We start from the raw sequence: 23,124 nt of genomic DNA on the forward strand, positions 1-23,124 counted from the left end.
CCATAGAGGTTTCAGGATAACTCCTGAGCCTCAGCAGGCAGCCTCCAGGTGAGCAGACCAGGGCACACCGGCAGTGCTGCCTGCCTGGAGTGGATAACACCTGCTGTAACCACGCCTGACATCTAAAACAGACAACTGCACCTGGGGAGTGGGGAGCAGTGCACGAGGGGAGGGAGACAGAAAGAAGAAAGAGGAGGAAAGCAAGATGTGGAGACCGTGGAGAAAAGGAAAAGGAAGGAAGATGGGAAGGAAGAGAAGGGAACAGCAGAGAGAGAAAGAGGAAAAAGGAAAACGAGGGAAGGAGGAAGGAGAGCAGGAAGAAACCTTGAGGGGAAAAGAAGAAAAAGGAAGAAAGGAAGCAAAGGGAGAGGAGGCAGTGGCAAGAGAGAGAAATCTGCAAACTTTCGGTTCGAGGGCATTGTGGGAGGCAGCCATGGTCTGAGGCGCGCGCCTCACCTGTCGGCCGCGCCGGCTCCTGCGCTGGGCTCTCGGGCTCGTGTGCGCCGCACTCGCCGCTCGCCTTTCGCCGGGCAGGAGCGGTGGCGGCCCCGTCACTATGGTGAGTGTGGGTGATCGGAGCGGTGGCGCTGACCCTGGAGTGCACGCTCCCTATTGGCACCTGCGGCCCCGTGGGGGAGCGGCCCCGTCCCACCCGGGTACCCCCGGCCCGCGCGCGCCTGTGGCTCAGCCGCCCGGACGCAGCGGGGCACCAGGGACGCCAGCCTGGGACCCTCGCGGACCCCGGGCGCTGCTGCTTCATTCATTCGGTCACTGTTTGCTGAGCGCTTAGCCTGTGCAAGGCACTGTGCCGGGCGCTGGGATGTCACGAGGGACTTGGTGGAGCCTCAGCTCTCGGGGCTCACGTTCTAGGAGGAGGGTGTGGAGGGAGGGAGACGTGTAATAGACCAGTGATGTAAAGTTAACTTCCGAGACAAAGTGCCCTGGAGTCTCAAACACAACCGGATGGAGCGGTGGCAACTCCGCAGGGTGGGCACCCAGGGAAAGTCTCTTGGCGGAGGTGACATCTGAGCTGTCGGCAGTGCGGAGGACCACTGCGGGGGGTGGGAGCAGAGAGCGCAGAGGCCAGAGAGAAGACACCCTTGCTGGTAGCAAGAAAGGTGGACAGGGGCCAGATGAGGCAGGGCCTTATGAGCCAAGTTAAGGAGTTTGGTTTTTATTCCAACTGAGTGGAGGGAGCCTTGGACGGTTTTAGCGGGAGAGCTGACCTCATCCCTTCTATGTATTTAGAAGATCCTTTTGGCGTTGGTGGAAAGTAGACGTGTGTGTGTGTGAGCGTGAGCGTGTGTGTGAGTGAGCAGGGGTGTCAAAGTGGAAACAGAAGACCAGTTGCAGTGCTCCAGGTGACACATCCTGGTGACTGCCCTTGGGTAGAAACAACAGCTCAGGTGCCTGTTAGGCTTGCCTTCTGTCCAGGTAGTGTTTTGAGAGTGTAGTGGCCTGAACTGCACCAGGCCCACTTCCCCAGGTGTGCTCACTTCCCTAATCCGAGAAGGAATATAAGTGACTTGCATGCTGTGGCTCAAGTGACCCACTGCAGGCAGACACAGAAGGGCCACCTGGATTAAGAAAGTTAATGGGCAAGGAGAGCCTTGGAGTGCTGAGCCCCTGGTCAGGAAGACCACAGATGCCAGCTTCTAGGAGAAGTTTGGCTGCACAGACTAGAGGTGCAGTTAGTTGTTGTTTGTTGAGGGTTCCTTGTAAGTACAGCGTGGGGCAAAAAGGAAGCTGTAACTAATGGAGCAGTTCCCTTGGCTTGCTCAGGGTTCCCAAGGAACAAGGTGACAGAGCCCGCAGCCCACCAGCATCATGTACCTAATGGAGGGTGGAATGAGGTCCTGGAGTTTCTGAGTTGCAAAAGACTGTTTCCGTCCCCAGGGCTGAGGCAGGGTCCTTGCTCCAGATAGCACCTGCTGTGTTTTATTTTTTTCTCGCTGGTGTCATATGATCGGTTGATCAAAAATGCACGACGTTTTCCTAGCTTTTCCACCAGGCCTCACCCAATGGGGAGTATTGACAATGTTGAGCACTTGGTAGAGGCCAAGTGGGGATGCTCAAGCTTTACATTCATGATCTCGATCAATCCTTTCAACAACCAGATGGGGTAAGTAGTTTGCTCCTTGCCTTTTACCTGCTCCGGCCTGTTCTAGCGGTGTGCCCTTGGACAATTCATTGGCCTTTCTATGCCAGCTTGCTCGTTTGTAAAATGGAGATAATAATTATTCCAAACTCATAAGGCACGGGTTCTCAAAGGGTGTTCTGGGTACACCTGGAATCTCTGAAGCTTTTCAGAGGTCCACAAGGCCAGACTGTTTTCACAATAGCACATGAGGTTATCTGCCCTTTTCATGTTCATTCCCAGGCAACTACACATGGAGTTTTCTTGAGGCTAATATGACCTTGGGGTAGTGGAACCGACTGAAAGCAGAAGCAGCTAGGAGAGTCCAGCTGTCCTGTTGAGAGACATTAAGGAGACTTGCCAAAATGTAAAACAGTGCCACTCTCCTCACTTTTTTTTTTTTTTGCTTTGGAAAATACTGTTATTGTTTATAACAAAATTATTTGTCAGTGTATAATAGCTTTATTACTTTTTAAAACGAATTGATAAATTTTTAAAATTTCTCTCCATTTAAATATGTCACAGTAAATAGCAATGGATACAATCTACATAAACAAAAGGTCCTTGGGTCTGTCTATTTTTAAGAGTGCGAAGGAGTCACAGACAGGTTCTTTGGGTCTGTGCAACGAAAGTGTATAGAGCAGCTTCGCCTAGTGTAAGTGCTCAGTGACTGTGATGTCTCATCTGTTTTTACTGTCACGTGGTAGAGAAGATACGTAGCCCTCCCTGTTGACCCACAGCGTAGGCGTTTAGGTGAGGGCCACTTCGTGACTCTGGCTTTGTTAATGATGCTTGCCAACTCTTACTCTAGGGAACTGGAAGATGCTTACCGGACCAGGAAATGTCTCTTGATTCCATTTCATACCTTGTGCATCTTGGGGTTGGATTTGTGTCGGATCCTACTGTTTGAATCAGCTTTGTACTTCTGCACTCTGCCTTTGTTTTAGAAATCTCTGCCTCGGAAAATAATGCGAGGGTTATTGTGTTTCAGGGGCTCTGAGCCCGGTGCACTTAAACATTTTGCTGGGAAGAATTTACTAGTGAATGGTTGACAATATTGATGGAAGAAGGATCGTTAAAAATTTGTTTCTTTATTTTATTTTTTTTCACTATAATAAGATAACAGTGAGGATTTATAGGGTGAAGTTAGAAAGGCTTTGGGGACACCATTAATAAAAATGCAAGCAGACTTTGTTTTATGCAGTGCATGTGCTTCCGACAAGCTGAGATGACTTTCAAAACTACATTGTGAACAAAATAGGGGAAGTACCCATTGAAAGAAACTCCAAGGGCAACCCCTTTTGAAATATGACTAATCATCTTCTTGTGTTGCAGTCCAGGTCTTATAATGTATGTTCTTTATCTGAAGTGAGATACGCTTGTGCTAAAATCATCAAAGATTTTTTTGGTGTGATTTTAACTCTTACTTTAGAGAGCGAGACCTTCCCAAGCTGAACTGCTGAGCTGTTTCTTTACCAGAATTATGTTAGTTTGAAACAGCATCAGTGTACCTTTCTAAATCAGATAATTCGGTTTCCCATGGTCATTGTCATCTCATTGTATTACACACGAATAGGAAAGGTGAGAAGGAGTTGGGAGGGTGAGGGCGGCGAACCCTAACTGAGAACCTGTAGGTCCTCCCAGGACTCCCCCCCCACCCCACCCCCCAGTATATCAGTTTTATTGTCTGAGGCTTAAGTGAATTGTATGCAGTGTGTAGTTATTTTGGCAGTTTAAATTCCAGTTTGTGCATGAAATTGTCTTATAGTAATGAGCACTTTCCTTCTCTTGAGGCCTGGTCTGGGCTACTGGCCAGTAGTTGGTGTAGGGGAGATGGGGGTGGGAATGAGGGAGGGAAGTGACCCTCTGTGACGTTCAATTGTCCCAAGAGGGTTCACCTGCAGCAGGCCCTTCCCACAGGTCTCCCTACAACACTAGTATTTACCCCTTGCCAGGACTGTTACTTTTGAGTTTCCCATTACTGACTGGTTTTTGTGGCAAATACTGACAACAGCTTATAATTTTTATATGTCATTTTACTAACAACAGCTGGAAGGGTCTGGCCAGTAGACTGTGTGTTTGCCACACTGTATTTTCAATGTCAGTCCTTTTGGGTTCCATGAATTATTTCATTACGAACAGATGTAGTAGATAGTTACCACACACAAATAAACAAAACCCCTTTAAGAGTCTCCAAAGATAAGCTCTTGACATCTCCATGAATCATTCCTTCAATTAAAAAAAAAAATCGAAGTATAGTTAACATACGATATTATATTGGTTTCAGGTGTACGACATAGTGATTTGACATTTGTACACCTGCTATGTGGTCACTAAGTCTGGTGACCGTCTGTCACCATACAAAGTTATTATGATATTATTGATTATGTTCACTGGTGTGTACATTACACCCCATGGCTTATTTATTGTATAACTGGAAGTCTGTGCCTCTTACTCCCCTTTGCCTTTTTCACCCATCACCCCTCTCCCTTCTGACAACCATTCTGAAACAGAAACAAACTCCTTCAACTGTATTTTGTTGTTGCTATAGGCAGAGATTCCCCCGGAGACATCAGTGGGGCTGCTTCCTCCCTGGGGCCCATCCCCGCCCCTCACAGAATCTCCGTAGCTGGTATATCCTGTTCTTCTCCAGTGAATTCTGTCTCCGCCCCGGTGTCCAGGCCATTTATTTACCCAGGAGAAATGCCCTTTCCACCATTCAAAGCCTCCAGATCTGGGGATGTGCAAGAGGCAAGTTAAAATTTTCGAAATTCTCTAAAATTCTCTCAGTGGTTTATATTAAGCTGTCTTGGCAGCTCCCTGACTAGCTGGAGAAAATGTGTTTTATCGCGTGGCTGCTAATAGGATAAATTAAGAATTTTAACGGTGGAAAGAGTACTGTTTCAGTTAGAAATGAAAGGCCATTGACCATTATGCGAAAGATGGGCTTCAAAAAGTCTCCAATAAAGTCCCAAGTGTGAAAACTTTCAGACAGGTAGAGCTGGGTTCTGAAATAGCTCTCTCTAAATAGTTTCTGGAAACCGCCAGGGGGAAAAATAATACAATCACTCATTAGTCTCTCAGTGAGATGGACCGCACACCTGAAGTACATTCAGTCAAGAATAAGGGCATTTGGGATTCCATTTTTCATGTCCTTGTTGGATCTCGTCTAGCAGGACTTCTGGGCCGATAAGAATGATGGGTATGTGGCAAGGTTCAGTGGACGCGAATGTTTCAGGAGCCTTCCTCCCATACGGGTCTCCGAAGGAGGTGGGACCAGGGCCATGGTTTGCAGACTGAGAGGCTTGTGGCCTTTGTACACTCATCCCGATAAAGGTGGGAAACCTCTGCGGATGAACAAGACTCATCCAGATCATTTTAGATTAAAAAATATGTTTTCTTACATTAAAACACAAATCTATACAGGTCCAGTATGTAACATGCACATAAATTTTAAAGGTAAAAAACCTAAGAAATAGCTCGTTTATGGCTAGTTGCTTAAGGCTAACCCTCTAGTCTCACAATGCTACCTGCCTTTTCTGCTGTTACACTTATTGGGGTAGAAACATTTGCGTGTGCTAAGGCGGGGGTCAGAATAATTTTTACGGGCTCTACACTCTGTCACCATTATGTAGCTCTTTCGTTGTAGAGTGAAAGCAGCCATGGACCAGATACAAATGGGTTTGGCTGTGTTTTAATGAAACTTTATTTACCGAAACAGATGAGGGCTGTAGTTCTTGACCCATGTTCTAAGGCAGCTTCCATTAATTCACTCTGTATATTTGACAAATATGTCGGACACCTGCCCTATTACAGGGAGTGTTCAGGCGGCATCGGCTCCATGATTTGGGACACCCAATGCAAAATGAAAATGTAAGGTCCCTTGTTCAGAGTTTATTGAGAATTTACAGGTGATGACAGCAGAGCACTGAACCAAGTGTGGTGCCCTTCTGAACCCAGGGCTCTGATGCCCACAGAAAGGTCCCCAGAGATAGTGCCCGACAAGCCAGAAACTCCCTTCCCCTGGAACTCATGTTCTTGGTGGGAAGTCCTGTAAACTTTCTAAATATTTTGTATCAAGCACAGAGAAGAGGGTTGCACTATAAAGCTTTGGTGAGTCATCATCTCATTTTTTACTTTGTAGAAGTTTTAGACAGTTCTGAGACAAGCCGGTTAGGGACCTAGTTGGGGCATGTGGAGTAGGGAATCGTGCTGGCCTTGGGGGCAAACTCAGGCCCTGCTACCTCCATCCCTTCTTGGCCTGAGGAGGCAGGGCCATTCTTTCAGCTGGCACAGCCTTTGCACGGTCACTTCCTGAACCAGTTCTGAATGAACACGGAGTTCAGGAGCATCTCTCAGAATTTGGTCTCAGATCAGTGCTTCTGCTGCAGGCGCTGCCTCTGTCCAAGTTCTCATGGAGCCCTGGGTACAGGACACAATGACTCCCTAAGCTGCTCCCGGGTCTGCTCTGTTCATCCAGGTGTGGCACAGCTTGTCAGCTTGGAGCCTGTACATTCTTCCCCCATTTGTGTAAAATAAACAGACAGCTCTGCCTAATATATAAACAAAACTTCCAGAAAAATATGCAAGAGACAGCGTTGTTTCTAGAACGGGGTCTAAGGAACTGGAGTGGTAAAAAGATTCACTTTTATTACATGTTCTATTAGACGCTCCAATAATTTCTATTTGAATGTAATACCTTTTAAATGATATAAAAATGACTTTTTAAATATTGTTATTTCTATTACTTCTCCAGCAAAACTGTTTTGTTTTTCTCTGTATTTTGTACTTTCTTAAGCTCGGATGGGTCTGGAATTGGGATGGTAGCAGAAATTCCCTTAAAACTCTCACACACACACGCACACACACACGCGTGCACACGCACACATGCACATGCACACACGCACACGCGTGCACGCGATTTCTCTTTTTCTTTCTCTCTAACTTGGGCTCTCGGCCAGACTTCCAGGACTTCTAATTATACCTTGCTTTCGTATGATAATTGAGAATAGCTGAGGGGGAAAAAATGTGATGCATTGTTCTCACCTCAGTGACTCTGAAAACTTTTGGTCACAAGGTAAAATAATATTTCTAGTCATTTCCCAGGACTGAACTATTAAAGCACAGAGATGTTTGTCAGATCATCTGGGGTGGGCCTATCTGCATTCAGTAGACAGCTGAACATTCCAGCAGGATTAAGAAGTCACATTCCTGAAGGAGTCAGAAAGGACTCATCGAATCTAGTATCAGATTCAGATTATCACTGAGTTGTTCTGCCCCCAATATCAGCGTCTGCTGCACACCCTAGCTTCCCTCACCTCCCTTGGGAAAAAAAAAACAAAAAATCAAGGTAGCAATTTTTCGTCGTGTAGGTGAAGCTATGAGACCTGAAAAAGAGTTAATGTTTCTTCTCAGAGAAGTGTCAGAATTTCATCAGGTGACAGAACATGCTTTCAGAAGAGACATCGCTGTTGTGTGACACACAGAGTGTTTTGCACAGGTTTTCATCAGGCCTCTGCCTGTTCACGTCTAAAGGCCGGTGTGGGGTGTGCACCCGGGTTGCTGTGGCTGGGGATGGAATGGGGTGAGGCAGACACCACGGGCCCCGGTGTGTAAGCTCTGTGACTGTGGACACTGTTGTTCCCTTTCATAATCAGGTCCACTTCCTCAGGTTCCCTGAGGATTGAATCGAAGAATCCAGTTCAAGCTGTTAGCACAGGCCCTGGCACCTGGAATACATTCCATAAATGTTAGCGAGGCTATTTCAAGAGAAATAGAAAAAAAGCTAACAAAAAACTAAAAAAATGGTTCCTAAGGTGTTTTTTTTCCTGTTTGAGGAATTTGTTTGAACAGATGAAATAAAGCAGCAAAATGTCATAGACTGGAACTATTAGGTTATTAGGTTTTCCTAATACCACATTTTTTCAAAAGGTAATTTAAAACTCCATGTATGTGTACTTTTTCGTTTTATTTCTTAAGCAGGCCTTTGCCTTCACTTTCTTTACTAAGGTGTCAAGTTCTCAATTCTCAGTGTACTGTGTATGAGTCCGACCTTTCAAAGTCCATTTGGCCTCATGATTTCAGTACCTTAAGAATCCAGGTAATTGAGTCTATATCAGCAATTATGGGAGGCTTGCCTATAAAACAAGGCAAGTCTGTCTCTCAGATCGAACCTGAACTTTAAAGAGTGTGATGGATATGCCATCTCCCACCTGTTGTTATTTTCTTCACAATATTCTTGTCAAGGCCTCGGGGACAGATTTTTAATGAATGCTCAGAAGGCTGCTGTAAGAACATGAAAGTTCTTAATAAGCATTTAAGTGGTCATTGTCATGCAGGGTGCTGAGTTTAGCATATTTAAGTGTAGCCTCTTAAACAAAGTTGTTCCTGATCACAAAAAAAAAAAAAAAAATCACATTGGGAAAGATCAAATAAGCATCACTATGAAATATGAATAGAGTCCTGAGTTATTAATGTTGCATTCAAAGTCACGCTGAAAATTGCCTGGAACATCCACCCTCTGTTTCCAGTATCTTTATTCTCCTTAAAAGATCTGAAACAGAACCAAAGGCCAGGCTGTGTCTCAGAAGACTCCAGGAGACAAATCTCATTAGAGGCATATTTTATGATAAGACAAAATTAAACAACTAACAGGTATCGTTGATATTTTCTAAATCGATAATTCTGTCTAGAGGAAATGATAAATGGAGAAATAGTATGCAAATCACTTTTCAGGGTTTCTTCCTCGACTTGCTAATCCTTGCGTTCTTACCATGGAGGTTATTCGAAGGGAAAAACCCACTAGTATAAGATCTGTTTTCTGATCACAAGGAACTTGTGTTGGGAAGAAATTTTTCACATGCATAGCAAACCTAGCCTGAGTACGGGGGTGGATAATTAAGCTGGGAAGCGTGTCCTTCGGATTATAGAGTCGCTGCAGGAATTCGTGGAGGAGGACATGGTAGGGCTCAGGGGAGGGACAGGCATTGGGCTGAACCCCGAAGGGTGGGCCCCCCTGCCCTCAGCTATTCAGAGAAGAGTGTGCATGTGTGTGTGTGTGTGTGCATGCATGTGTATGTGTGTGGATGTGTGTGCGTGAGTGGGAAGGGTATGGTAATGGGGAGACCGTAAAGAAAGGCGGTTTAAGGAAATGTGTGTCTTGGAGCAGACCCTGCTCAGGGTCTACTGTGAGGAGCAGGTTTCTTGCTGACTCTCCCATCTCTACCCTCCCCCCCTCTGCCCCGCCCCCCGCCCTCAGCCCTCCAGTCCACCGACTAAGAAATGATCTACCCAGAATTATCAGGAATGAAATTCTCAAAAGGGGAACTTTCCAGATAACTAAAAGGACAAACTTTTTTTTTTTTTTTTTTTTAGAGTTAAAAGTAAATATTAATTTCTTACATTTGGGGAATAAGGTGAAAGTGCCTCGGGTCTTGTCCAGAGAGGCGGAGGGGCGGGGGGGCCCTCACTCATTCCAGTGGGTGCTTGGAGATGAGCTGCCTCTTGTGCAGCAGCAAATATGTTACTGAATTTGCAGGTGTACTTAGGGGTGTGTGTGTGTGTGTGTGTGTGTGTGTGTGTCTGTGTCTGTGTTTTGTCTCCAGTGGGTTGGTTCCCTTGTATGTCTCTAAAAACCCATCTGCTGTTACCTCCCCCCACTATCCTGTGTGTTTGCCCCAGCTTCTCTTCCTCCAACACTTTAATGGATGTTTTCAGAGGAAAAGCTTTTATTCTGTTTTATTTTTTGAGGGAAAGCTTATTTTAATAGCAGCACAAGACAAACATCACTAGAAACACTGAAAAAGAGCATAATGCTTGGAAGGATTGCTGAACTGGAAGATAAGGGGATCCAGGCCCTGTACCCAGCGATGCCCATAGCTGTGACCTTCACCAGGTCCCCTAACTTCCCAGGATATGTCCTCAGCTGTCACGTGAAAAGAGCTTGGGCCTGAGATATCATCTTAAAAATCCTTTTTGGCTCTCACAATCTGTTATCAGCTTCAAGAAAATTATATGCCTCTCCATACCTAATATATGTTATTTTCTGAATGGAGCAGATCAGAAGCAGGGCTGGCTTGGTGCTAAATTATTGATCCCTGTGTCCTTGTCTTGCTGTTGATCAGGAACTGGGCTTGTCCTAAGTGCAGTTTGCAGGTGGAGTTCTCATGACCACAGCTGGCATGAAGGTACACCAGCCATACCAGCAGAGAGCGCATGTAGCTGTGTATTGAGCATTGCATTGCTCACACATCTGTTTGTGTGTGTGTCTAGGTGTTGACTACATTAAGTGTGTTTTTGGCTTCAGTCGGGTCCAATGTAGAAGCAGCACAGCATTATAATTTTGCTGTATGTGCACATTTACTAAATACCTATTGTGGTCTATACGCAGAATTAGAGATCGTTAAGAGATGTAAAGGAAACAGAAGTGATTAAGCTTCTGATCTCGCAGGGAGGGAAAACATATATAAATAGAGCGACTGGTGTGTCATCTTCAAAGGTGGGCTTCTTTCAAGAATGTAGAAAACAGTTGAGGTCCAAGGGGGTTAGGGTACGTGGGGAAATGTGAATTTTGAGAGAGGATTTGAAAGGGTGTTATAGATTTGGTTTGGTGAGGAGCATATTTCAGACGTTGTGGAGGAGAGGGGCTGGTTTGGTGAGACGGTTCTATCTAGCAAGACGTGTTTCACGCTTGTGAATGGATTGGCATGGCTGCACATGGGAACGAGGTTGGAAAACTCACACGCATGCGCACGTGTGCACACACCCCCTCCCCCCGCCCCCTTCCCGGCCCAAGAAATCTAGTTCCCGAGAAAAAGTGGAGCCATTTGATCTCTTGGTGGAGGATGTTGAATCATAGAGATTTTCTTCTGTCATTTTTCAGGAAGGTGGCCCAGGAGGGTCTGGTATTTTTGTTTTCTCGAAAAATCATCATTTCATAGATATGAACATATAACATTATATTTCAGGTATACGACATAATAATTCAGTAACTGTATATATTGTGAAATGGTCACTACAATAAGTCTAGTTAAAATTCATGTTCATTGTCTAAGAAAACTCAGGCAATAAGTATTTATTTATTGAGAAGTTATATGTCATTATCTATTAAAATTCAAACCACTAAACTTATTTAAAAATAAAGCATTTTAAAACATAATGGACTGAATGTGAAAATTTCAGTTCTGGCTCCTTGTGTAAAGCATTTGGAAAAAGGACTTTCATTCTATGTTAATTGCAAGATACATAACTTTCTGTCTGAGGAAAAAAACTTTAAAAAATGACTTTCTTTGAAATAAGCTTGTCTGATTAACTGATGTTTCTATTAGAAAAATTGATAACAATAGTACCTTATAAATCATAATAGAAAATTTTTGGAGCAACTGGTTTAGCAAATGTGCAGATAAAATTTGCGTTGGTACAATCTCTGCTCTCCTTAAGTCAATTTCAGAGTCAAAATACTGATATTTTAAAGACCACACTAAATCTTTCTAACAAGATATTAATTGACTGTTTAACAAAACCTGCTTTTAAATCCCATTTTCCTGAACTCCTTTTAATAACCCATGAATGTAATTGTATTTTATCAGTAAGAGTTCAAAGGACAGAATACTTAGGATAACTAACTTTGCATTAATCATTATATTTTTAGCAAATATTTTCATCATGAATGCTTCTATAATATACTCCTAATTTAGAATTATATTCTGTACTAGCATCTGGGCTATGGAAGCTAAAAATTTTGGACCTCGATCAAAAGTGACCAAAAAAAGACACAAAATTATTTTTGTTAACTGTGAAATAAGATAATCATAAATAGAGTAGGACTTCTTTTCCTTACAAAGCATCTTTTTTTCCCTTCCAAGTTTTGTTGAGATATAATTGACAAAAGCATCTTGGAGTGGTATTTTTTTGGGGGTAACATCATTGCAAGATTTATAATTAAATATCAGTTTTACTGCCAACTGCCATAATTACTTATGGGTGCCAATGATTTGATAGTTTATTCTGTAGCTACTCATTGCTAAAATTAAGTTAGAGTTCCGAATTTTAAAATAACTCTTTAAAATGTTGTTCAAGAGAGAGAAGTGAGAAAATAGAATGTGCTTTTCTTACACTGCCTGTTTCTCAACTGGGTGACATAAAGAATGGTTATTTCCAGCAAAAGTAACCCAAAAATATCTCTCATTCGCCCTTAAAAAACTTTATGCTATTTGGCAAGTCTAATGAAAGAAGAAACAAGTGTTTAAAATGGAAGATGTTAAGTCCATCTTCACTCATGTCCACACATGGCTGATTGCTTTGTCACCCAATGGGCCAGGCCAGTGCTGGGCATGGTCTGGTGCTCACTGTGCTACTTCTGTATAGGGAGCTGGAGGCCACCAGGTTAAGAAGAGATGCCCTCTAGCCAATGCATGTTTATTTCACTGCCCACTCTTAATCATATCACATTTTAAGAGTAGGAAAAGGCCCAGAAAGGAATCATGAAATGAAATTTGAGCAGGAGGCCAGGTTTCTTATCAAGTATTTAGCCTTGGAGTTACTTTAATGGCAATTAGTATAGTTTTAAACCACTTCACCATGACTGAAGCTTGAATCCGTGAGTTAAGTAATGTCATTTTCAAAGCAGCTGATGGTTCTTAAAGTTGTTACGTCTTTGACAATCTGCAGAAATTTCGGGACCTTTTCCCTAGGGAAATGCTCATACCTATAAAATTCTGCCAATACTTTCAGAAGTCTACTGACACCCCTTTTCCTTCGAGATTATCCTTTGACCTTGGGTATTTCTTGTAATACTGTAGAATCTTACATGAATTTAATACCTAGCCCTGCCATCTATAGTTTGACGACTGTGGGAAAATCTTTTAAATGTCAATAACATAATTATTTTTTGTCTTCAATGTTGGTACATCACCTAGGTGTGTGGATTAAACAACATGATGCATGTCAGCACATTCGGCATTGTGCCCGCCATGCAGGGATCATTTTATCGATAAATATAATCGTCGTGTGGAGTAAGTACTATGTTCAGATTAGTTGGGCAGCAGATTCGATTCTTCCTGGAGGAAAGGCTTCCTGAGAAGTTAGATGATGATCAGAAGATTTCTTGGGAGAGCTTAGGGTCAGAATAGTGAGTTAGGGGGCCAAGGATAATATCTCCCATGTCAGCTAACTCATAGCTGTTGCATTTGCCTCCCTTCCAGGTAAACAAGTTAATAGCAGGAACTCGTAGAGGCCGGACAGGCCCCTTTTCCCCTAGAGATATATTCACAAACTCTCCCAAATTGTCTTCTTTTTCAAGGATGCTATGCTAAGCAGACCACTGCTGTTGACACCACTTTCTTCAGACAGACCACTGTAGAGTAGGTCCTGGAGCCACTATCTGGTTGTCATTTCAGCCATATCATACTGTGTCCAAACCATGGTCGTATTGATTGGACCATGTCTTCTACAGATGGCCAATCTCGCTGCCAATGGGCTAGTCAAATTGCCATGTTATGGGGATTACCTGTAGCCTTTTGCAAACAGTCTGCGGTACTGTTGACGCTAGTGTTATGTGTCTGTTTAACACAGATTTGAAAGGCTCGTGTAGTGAAACGAGCAGTTCCGTCTACACTGTACACACGTGGTCCCTGCCTTCAACTGGTGGGAAGGATTGATGCCTGGATTGTGGGAATCCTCAGGCTGTAGAGCCAGACTCCATCTCTGCCATTTACTAGCCTCTGGCCTCCGTCATTGATGTGGGTGTGATAGGACATCTTTCTGTGACCTCCTGTGAACATTTACTATCTGTGTTTTGCGGGTGATTCTCATGATTGTGATGTCTCATGGCTACTCACATTTTCTGCTTCTCTTAACAGCACTGTGTGTTCATGGCCTGGAGCATTGGCTTTGCTCAAAAAGGGCCATTTGATCTCTTGATTTGTTTTTGCTGAGTGACCCCTGTTTTTGTCAAATGCTCAGGGATGGACGGAATAATCATCCACTCTCTGTTGTAAATGTTTATCGTTGAATATATTGTATGCATTACATTCCTAATTTAACCAATGAACCTAACTGATGATAAAATTCATTCTGGTAGTGCTCTATGGAATGCAGAATAAGGTATGCATAAGAATGGTTTATGGGCTTGGATTGTGCTGTGGAATTAAAAAAATAGATTTCTTATGAAACTGGGACCCATTGTCTTAGTTTTTCTTACAAGGTTCATCTGTTAGGTTGGTTTTACGTTGTCCTGCATCATTCATTTTAGGTTGGTTAGTAGTACCACAATCCCTAGGAATCTGAAGTTGGTTTTTAAATTTAGGAGGGAGAGTGATTATTATCTGAGAGTTGTTGGGTCAGACTCTAAGGAGTCATTACTTGAGTCTGTCTGGAATTAATTAACTCAGTCTCTCTGCTTCCCTTGGATTGTGCTGAAAATCACTCTGGATGGTTTCTCTCAGAATTAGCTCCTCCAAATTCTTCCTCCCAATGTATCATACCCTCAGCCCATGACTAAAACTTACCAAGCAAGGAGAACCAATGATGGTCCTTAGTTTGATAGCATCAGATACCCAAAGGTTTTCCAATGCACTTTATAGAACATCGATATTTCCGTTCCAAAGCAATGGTATTGTTTTATTAATTCAATCAACCCTATTGGTAAAATGAATTAAAAATCCAAGTCAAAAAATAAATCACATTCCTTTAGAATGAAGATCAGTCTTTGTATTATTGTCAGCCTGAAACCTCCTGTACAGTCTTAGAACTCTCATATTTTTTAAATTAATGTACAAATCCTCTTTTGATTGAAGTACAATTAAGTTTCTATATATGAAATGTGAGATTGTTTTGTAAATGGCGGGTGTTCACCTGATCAGTGAGAACTTTGTTTGTGAGGTTGGTTAGGGTCTTGGACACCTAGTCCTGGCCATATGTCCCTGATTATTTTGGCCTGGAGAGTGGCCAGGGATGGTTTAAATGTTACCTCTCAAGTACATTTGGTTTCAGAATTAGGTAATGTCTGAGAAGCAGAAAGGCCAACTCTTTATCATTTTGCCTCTTTATTAAACTCAGTATGATGGGTGTGGTCTCTTCTCTGAGGCTGCAGGCTATGAACTAGACAGAACAGAACGGAAAGTGAAAAGCAGAGAACAGCCACTTCCCATTATTAATGCAGAGAACAGAGAGCAGAGTGTGAGACACCCAGTGATGCCAGCCGGGTCCACCGTGGCCTCTTCCCCATGATTTTTCTCTAATTTGCTCAGCCCAGTCTTTTTCCCAGTGAGAGTCATAGGGTTCGGGGCCTAGGGGCCAGAATTAGCCTGGGGAAATCCAGGCTAATTTCATATTCTGAGGCCACTGGCACGTGAAAATATGAAGTGTCCGTACAGGACTTGTGCTTAACAAGTTAATGCATGTAACACGCATACCATGCCGTGCACTTCTTTTTTTTTTTTTGCCTTTTTCAAAATGTTTTAAGGATTTATAGAAATATATTGATTCACCGTGTATGTATGCCAGGATTGAGCTTGGTAACTAGGCACAAACTTATAGCCGGGTGAAGAATGCCTCTGCCTTTTAACCTCATTGTCGTTTCTCTGTGACAGTCTGAATAATGTGCAATTCTAAATTTGAGGCCTTTTGTGGGTGTGCAGCCTTACCCCTCCTTCTCACCCCTTTCGCTCATCCGGGCCACCTCTGATTCCAAGGATGATTTGCCTGTCTTTGCTGCCCCACGTGTTGGCACTCATCGTGGCCATATTTTAGAAAGTGGCTTATGGTTGGCATGCAAGGTCTGTGTCCACCAAACAGCATGATAACTGGTAAAAATATTCAGAGGTGGGAATCTGCTGCTAACCGGCCTGGCTTCTAAGCCCAGTTCTACCACTTACAGCTGTGTGACTTTGGGCAAGTAACTTAACCTCTGTCTCTCGGTTACCTCAACTTAAAAAATGGAGAATAATTGTTCTTCATCTCATGTGCTTGCACTGGGGATTAAATTATGTATGTAGCACAGGGTCTGACGTTAATGCACAATAGTAATAAATTACTATTGAAAGTAATGTACAATGGTATTAAATTACAATTATTTGTTGTACGATTCGTTCTTTTCCCCATGATCTTAATCCGCTTACTCTCTTGTTCTCGGGCTATACAGGCAATGAAGGCTCGTGACTATATTGCATGGGGGGTGCTGCACTCCATCTCTAGGCATAAATTCCAAAAGAAAGGCTTTGGAAATCATAGAAAAATTGCCCACCGAGGTTTTATAACATGCATTCTGAGGTCAAAATGGCACAGCTGAGGCAACAGTAGGAGAAAAGTGAATTTTTTCATTTGTTTTTATTGATGGTTTTGAGTCCAGTTTACCTGTTTTTATGACTTTACTACATATTCCTGACCTTACCCCTTCCCCTCTCCCCCCACAATTTGAACAATAACACAGCGGTAGTCAAGCCCAGCCCCCTCCCCCAACCTCTCCTTAACCACAGCTGCTCAGATTTTATGTTTTCCTCTTTGTCATTAACTTTTATTTAGATCTAGAGTTTCCACGTTTAAAACAATCCTTCCAACATGAAAGCAAATTCTCTAAGGGTAAGGGTAGGAAGGAGAACCAACCACGTAAGGTACCGCTCCTACCGTACACCAGGTAAAAGGTACACCAGGTGAACAATGGCTCACACACCTGCGTGAGGAAATGGGGAAGGATTTTGGTCAATAAATGTGATATTTGTGTTCTTTTGTAATATTTGATTCCTGAGGAGTATGTAAAGAGTGATTTACGACCGCTGATCTGAGACTCACTCTCAGTAATCCCATTATTATAAAGAATGATGGTTATCATCGCCTGGTGTGATAGACATCTAGTGCTAGATGGTCAGAGTTGAAAGGAGCCTTGGAAATGATTTCAGGTTGAGCACCCCAGAGATACTGATCAGCTTGCACAGGCGCATAGAACTGGTTCTTGGCAAAACCCGGGCTTGTAACCACATTTTATTACACTGTGCCATATTATTTTTCCTAAGGCTGTTATTTTACTGGCTCAAGAGTAAATAGGCAGAGAATAAATAGACCTTAAACTTTTTCATAAGATACCTAAAAACTACCAAACCACATATTCTAATATCTACAGTTTATGTCTAAAAGGCCCCGAGGCATAAACCCAACTCCCAAGTCCCAGGAAACCATTGAACCAGAATGCCTCCAGCATCTACAGTTGTCTATCAATGGAACTGTTAAAAATGGAGCAGAAAACAACTCAATGAGAAAATGGGCAAAGAGCTTGAATAGACATTTCTCCAAAGAAGATATCCAAGTGACCAATAAGCACATGAGAAGATGCTCAATATCATGATTCATAAAGGAGTGTAAATCAAAAGCACAATGAGATAGCACTTCATACCCGCTGTAATGGCTACTAGTTAAAAAAAAAAAGAAAGAAAACAGAAAATAACAAGTGTTGGTGAGGATGCAGAGAAATTAGAATTCTTATGCATTGCTGGTGGAAATGAAAATGGTGCAGCCGTTATGGAAAACAGTATGATGGTTCCTCAAAATATGAAACATAGAATTACCATATGACCAACAATTCCACTTCTTGGTATGTACCCAAAAGAATTGAAAGCAGGGACTTGAAGAGATATTTGTACACCCGTGTTTGTAACAGCAATATTCACAGTAGCCAAAGGTGGAAGCAACCCAAGTGTCTTTTCGATGGATAAATGGATAAAATGTGCTAGACACATACAATGGAATATTATTCAGATTTAAAAAGGAGGACACTCTGATACATGCTACAACATGGATAAACTTTGAAGGCCTTATGCTGAGTGAAATAAGCAGTCATAAAAGGACAAATACTGTGTAGTTTCACTTATATGACATACCTGGAATAGTCAAATTCATAGAGACAGACAGTAGAATTGTGGTTGCCGGTGGTTGAGGGGAAGGAGTGGGAAATTATTGTTCAATGGGTACAGACTTTCAGTTTGGGAAAATAAAAAACAGTTCTAGGAATGGATGGTAGTGATGATTGCACAACTTACAAATGCCTTTAAGATCACCGAACCACTTAGGAATGGTTAAAATGGCAAATGTTATGTGTATTTTACTACATTAAAATTTTTTATAAAAATTAAATGGAGCCAATATTTAAACCATAATAAAAAGATACTGTACTTTTAAAAAGAATCTGCAGTGAATGACTCTATAAGGGAGAAATCCTAACTGGTCTATAATAATATAAATAATGATTATCTAATTATTGGGAGTTTCCTATCCATCACAAAGTATTTATTGAGCATCATCTGAATAGTATGTTTTTCAGAAGTGGGAGGTAAGTGGACATTACTTTATGTGTAGCTTGAAGAAAGGAAATAATACTGCTTCTTTGGGCCAAGGTGCAAACTTAAGAATAGCATATTTAGAAAGCTGCAAAAGAAAGAAGGGATTGTGATGGGATCAGGTATCACTTCTTTTCCTTCTGTCATGTATTAAGCAACTTAGCCTAAATTTTCACTGGCCCAGCTGCATTTTGCTTTGATCAAAAGACGCATGTGAGGTCAGGATCCCCAAGCTCTCATCCGGACTCAGCAGCGTACCAGCCATGTGACTTGGAGCAGCAGCCTCCTCTCTAGAACTGAGTTTCCATTAGATTAATTATATCCAAGATTCCATTTAGCTCCAGCATTCTGTGAACTCTCTGGTCTATCATGTTGGAATTTTTAGTGCATATGCAGATTTTAAAACATACTGCTCTCTGCTCTTGATCTGTATAGCTTTTTTTCTAATTTCTAAAGTAAAAAACTCCTTGAAGACTGATTTGGAATGAAGTGTACGGAACCCAGTGGACTCAGTTAATAGCCCAGACTTGGGAAGAGTCATGGTCAAAGATGTAAAGGCATCTCGATGGTAGAGGGTGTCATATCACACTACTCTCAGTGTTATTTATAAGCATTATTGTGAAAATTGCTATTAAGCTCTTGACACTAGTGCTGATGGAATCAGTCATTAACTCACTCTAGAGTTCTGCAGTTGACGGACACTGCTGCTGTCCTGCCACTCAAATGACCCCTGGAAAATCATAAGGAGAAAGAACATGAAGGGATGGATGATGACAAAGGCTCGGATACCCATTTTGAACCTAGTACTTGGAAATTAAAACTTAAGTTTTTACAAGAAAACAAAAAAGTGAAACAGCTTTCTCTCATGAATGATCTTAAGGAAACTCTTAAATTTTATACTTTCCTAAAGTTTCAGGTGTCATTAGGAGCTTATTTTCTGCTTATTGTACCATGGTAATTCTCATAATTTAGGTGCACGCTAGACACATAGCCCATTCTACTTTTGCGTTGTCAAAATATACCCGTTGGTTACTTGTTTTCTGATCATTTATTGTCTCTATCATTTTTCTGGGAGGGGGTAATGTTGAATGTATTAGAAGAGTAGATATATGGTAGCTAGTTGAAAAGTTAAATGTTAATTTCTTCATTTTGAGTTCAAAATGTTGAGTCCTCATGGCAATTGCTTCTTGATACTAGTCTTACCAATAAGTGGATTAAAGGAGATTTTGACTATGCTATGATGGATCACTGCATTTTTTTTTTTTTTACTGTGACATTTATAGGGAAAAAAAAGTGTTCTTATGTTTCTTTTAATGTATTGTCTTAAATTTATCCATCAAAGATTGACACCAGATATACTTGTATGATGATAGCATATCAACAGTTCCCAGAATAAATTAATTTATCTTTTCTCCCACAAGCAAAATTCTACCATTAAAATGGGAGACAGTGATGGATTTAAACATAATTCAGAACCCATCAGTATTATCCTAAAATTAATCTTTTAAATACAATTCTATTGTAAGTTAACTAAATAATTACATTTTACATATTACATTTTCTTTTTTGTATTATGGGACTACCATTGATTACATTACTTCTTCATCTTCTTCACACAAGACCGGGTCTGCTGTAGTCATTTATTCATTCATTCAAAAAGAATTTATTGAGGGACTAATATGTGCCAGGCACTGTTCTGGAAGCTTGGGCTACATCATTGAACAAAAGGCAAAATCATTGCCCTGCGGAGCATACATTGTAGAGTATGGAATAATGACAATAAAATAATAAAGTAAAGTAGTGAATCATAAATACTGTGGAAAATAATGGAGCAGGTTGGAGGATTAGGAGTTTCGGGGTAGGGTGGTGATGGTGGCACATGTTACGTAGAGTGGTCAGGGTAGGCCTTGCTGGGAAGCGAGTTTTTGAACAGACTTGATGGACGATGAGGGAGTGACCCATGCAGATAGACAACTGGGGGAAGAGAGTGCTGAGCTGAGGGTACAGCTGGTGCAAAGGCCCTGAGGTAGGGGGTGCCAGTGGGCCTGGGGTAGGGCAAGTAATGTCAGAGGTGGAGAAGGGCACTTTGAGTAGGGCCTTGTAGGTCATAGTAAGGACTGATTCTCCCTTGGAAAGCAGGGGAATGACCTGCTCTGACCTATGATAAATGAGGCTTCCTTATTAAGAACAATGGTAATGAAGGAATAGATGAAGTAATTGTTATGATATTCCTAGTGAGGTCTCCTAAAACTTCACCAACCTGTTAATATTTAAGGGAAATTAAATTTCTAAAGAAATTTAGTTGTTTTCCAGTACACTAGTCACACGGATTCAAGTTGATTTGCCATCAGAGCATCAAAATTCTGGGGTCTGTTTAGATCTTCCTCAGTGAAAAGATGAATCGTTTAAAATTAGAAATTCTACATCATTCATCTTTCTAATGTAAAAGTGATTGAAATGAGTCCTGCTTCAGTGTTTCTGGAGGCTTGTGGAATGACAAAACGCAACAAAAAACAAAGCTAAAAACTCTTCCGTGTAGCATTAAATTCCCATTACTTAACTTAAGATTTAAAATTTACCCAAAGGGAGTGGCCTACATGGGGCGGGGCAGAGGCAATGCTTCTCATCCAGGCTTCACTGGGCCCTCTGGGGTCATGCTGGCTGCAGCTGCCAGTGATGCCATTGGAGCAGGATGGGGTTCTCTGTATCTTTGAAGCTCGGTTCTAGCTATGTCACCTCCATGCGTTCTGGGGTCTTACTTTGCCATTTGGGAAGAATTTCATGTTAACTATTTTTTTCACTTCTGATTAAGGAAGTGCTTACAAATACTGGGCTCTTTCTTGTCCTACATCCAACATCAACAAAGCCATATTTTCTTGGGCAAGGTGTGTCGGGGCATAGAGCCGGGGCCAGGGGGAGCGGGGAAAGGGGGTAATGGGATCTTTGTTCCAGTGTCTATCCAGGGACACTGGACGGCTCTACATCCAGCTGTGCAGCATCCCAGAAAGCCCTGTGTTGGAGAAGCTACTGTATTCTGTATTTCTCTAGCCATCTTTAAATTTTTAATAATCATGATAAAACAGAAATGTAAAGAGGAAAATTAAAACCATCTCAAATGGTGCCTTGAGAGAACCATTGAGATGTTGTTTATAATATTACTTTTTCTCTTCAAATATTATAATATCTCAAATTAGCGGGCCTCCAAAAAAGAAAGTTTACAATCTCAAGCACACACACACACACACACACATATATACAGAATTTACATATATTCTAAATACTAAAAGTATAAAGTCACCTTCCAAAAGTAAGAAAAGTAAAAGGGAGAATCTAAAATGATATGAAATGATATGCAACTAAAATGATATAAAACAGAACTAACTGTCAAAAGATGGTATAAAATCAGATAAATAATATAAAATATATAGCTAAATGATATAAAAATAATGTCTTTCTTATATCAAAAAAAAAATGAAATGTGACCATGAATTCCACAAAGCACGCATTTTACATGTACTGGAGTGATTACCAGGAGGAGTTTAGCAATTTCAGTAATGAAAACATGTGGTTATTCACTCAGTTGGAACCTGTCTGGTTTCTTTTTAACTTGGCAAGCATTTCCGTTAGAGAGCTATGCAGTTTCTCTAGTGTTTGTACTTGTCTGTCTTTATTTTTATTTTTCTAGAAGTTAAACATTTCATATTCTCTTTCTCTCCCTCCCTCCCTCCCTTCCCCACTCTTTTCCTCTCTCTCTCCCTTTGTCTCTCCTCACCCCCTCCCACCCCCCCGTAATTTGGAAGGCCTTTACTTAGTACAGTACTAACTTTCCTCTAATATTTGTGAGTCTGTACTTGATCAATCAATATTATAAATGGAGATTTCTGGTATACTCAGACTAGTGAAGGCATAGAAAGTATTCAGATTTAACCTCAAAATCAGTATTATTTGAAAAGTTCTGAAAAAAGTATAACTAGATTACGTATACTACATGGGCAAAATGAATAAAGCAGGAGGGGAATAAAAAACACCTCAACTCACTGAAACCTCAAAACAAAACAAACTGAGGATCAGCCTGTGAGAAACCAAAACACTTATTTTAGAAGTATTAGTAGATATAGTTCTGAACTACAATGAGGCATTAGCATATATTTCTTCATTTTAGAATAGTATTGGACATATATCTGAAGTATCTGATGAATTATTTACCTAGCAGAATAAATGTTGGGACTAAATGGTTTTTTCTTGACTTCAGAAGTGTAGCGCTGCGTGCTATAAACATAAAGGCTTTCTGCTACAATCTTCAGAAACGTCTCTGGAAATTGTACACAAAGCTGCAGTAATTGCTCTTTCCTTCCTCTACGCCCTCTGACAGGTTTTCAAAGCTCCTGTTCAATGCCAGCCTGTTCCTTGCTGTGCTATCCAGAGGCAAGTTCTTTCCGTGGTTGTTTCTCTGTGAATGTTTTCACCCGACGTATCGCTGTATACATATGGGTGTGAAGCCTATATAATTCTGATTAAGGAAGTGCTTACAAATACTGGGCTCTTTCTTGTCCTAGTTCAAGGTGATTTTCAACTAACTGTGGAACTGGCGTGCCCATTGTCTACAACACTGCTGGCCAATTAAGTCTTTTTGTAAGATTTAACATTCGAGATGGACATACA

At 41.7% G+C, this 23,124-nt stretch overlaps 1 protein-coding gene across 1 annotated transcript in view; it reads left to right on the forward strand.

The window, feature by feature from the left end:
• Positions 1 to 400: 400 nt before the first annotated feature.
• AP1S3 (adaptor related protein complex 1 subunit sigma 3) overlaps positions 401 to 23,124 on the forward strand; it is a 56,120-nt gene continuing 33,396 nt past the window's right edge. Inside the window, exon 1 of the mRNA XM_039855277.1 lies at positions 401 to 559. Within this exon, the coding sequence (XP_039711211.1) occupies positions 557 to 559 (3 nt within the window). The 5' untranslated portion in view covers positions 401 to 556. The remainder of the gene's footprint in view (positions 560 to 23,124) is intronic.

The sequence above is a fragment of the Pteropus medius genome, unplaced genomic scaffold (assembly GCF_902729225.1).
Source record: "Pteropus medius unplaced genomic scaffold, Ma_sr-lr_union100, whole genome shotgun sequence".
NCBI classification, from domain to species: Eukaryota; Metazoa; Chordata; class Mammalia; order Chiroptera; family Pteropodidae; genus Pteropus; species Pteropus medius.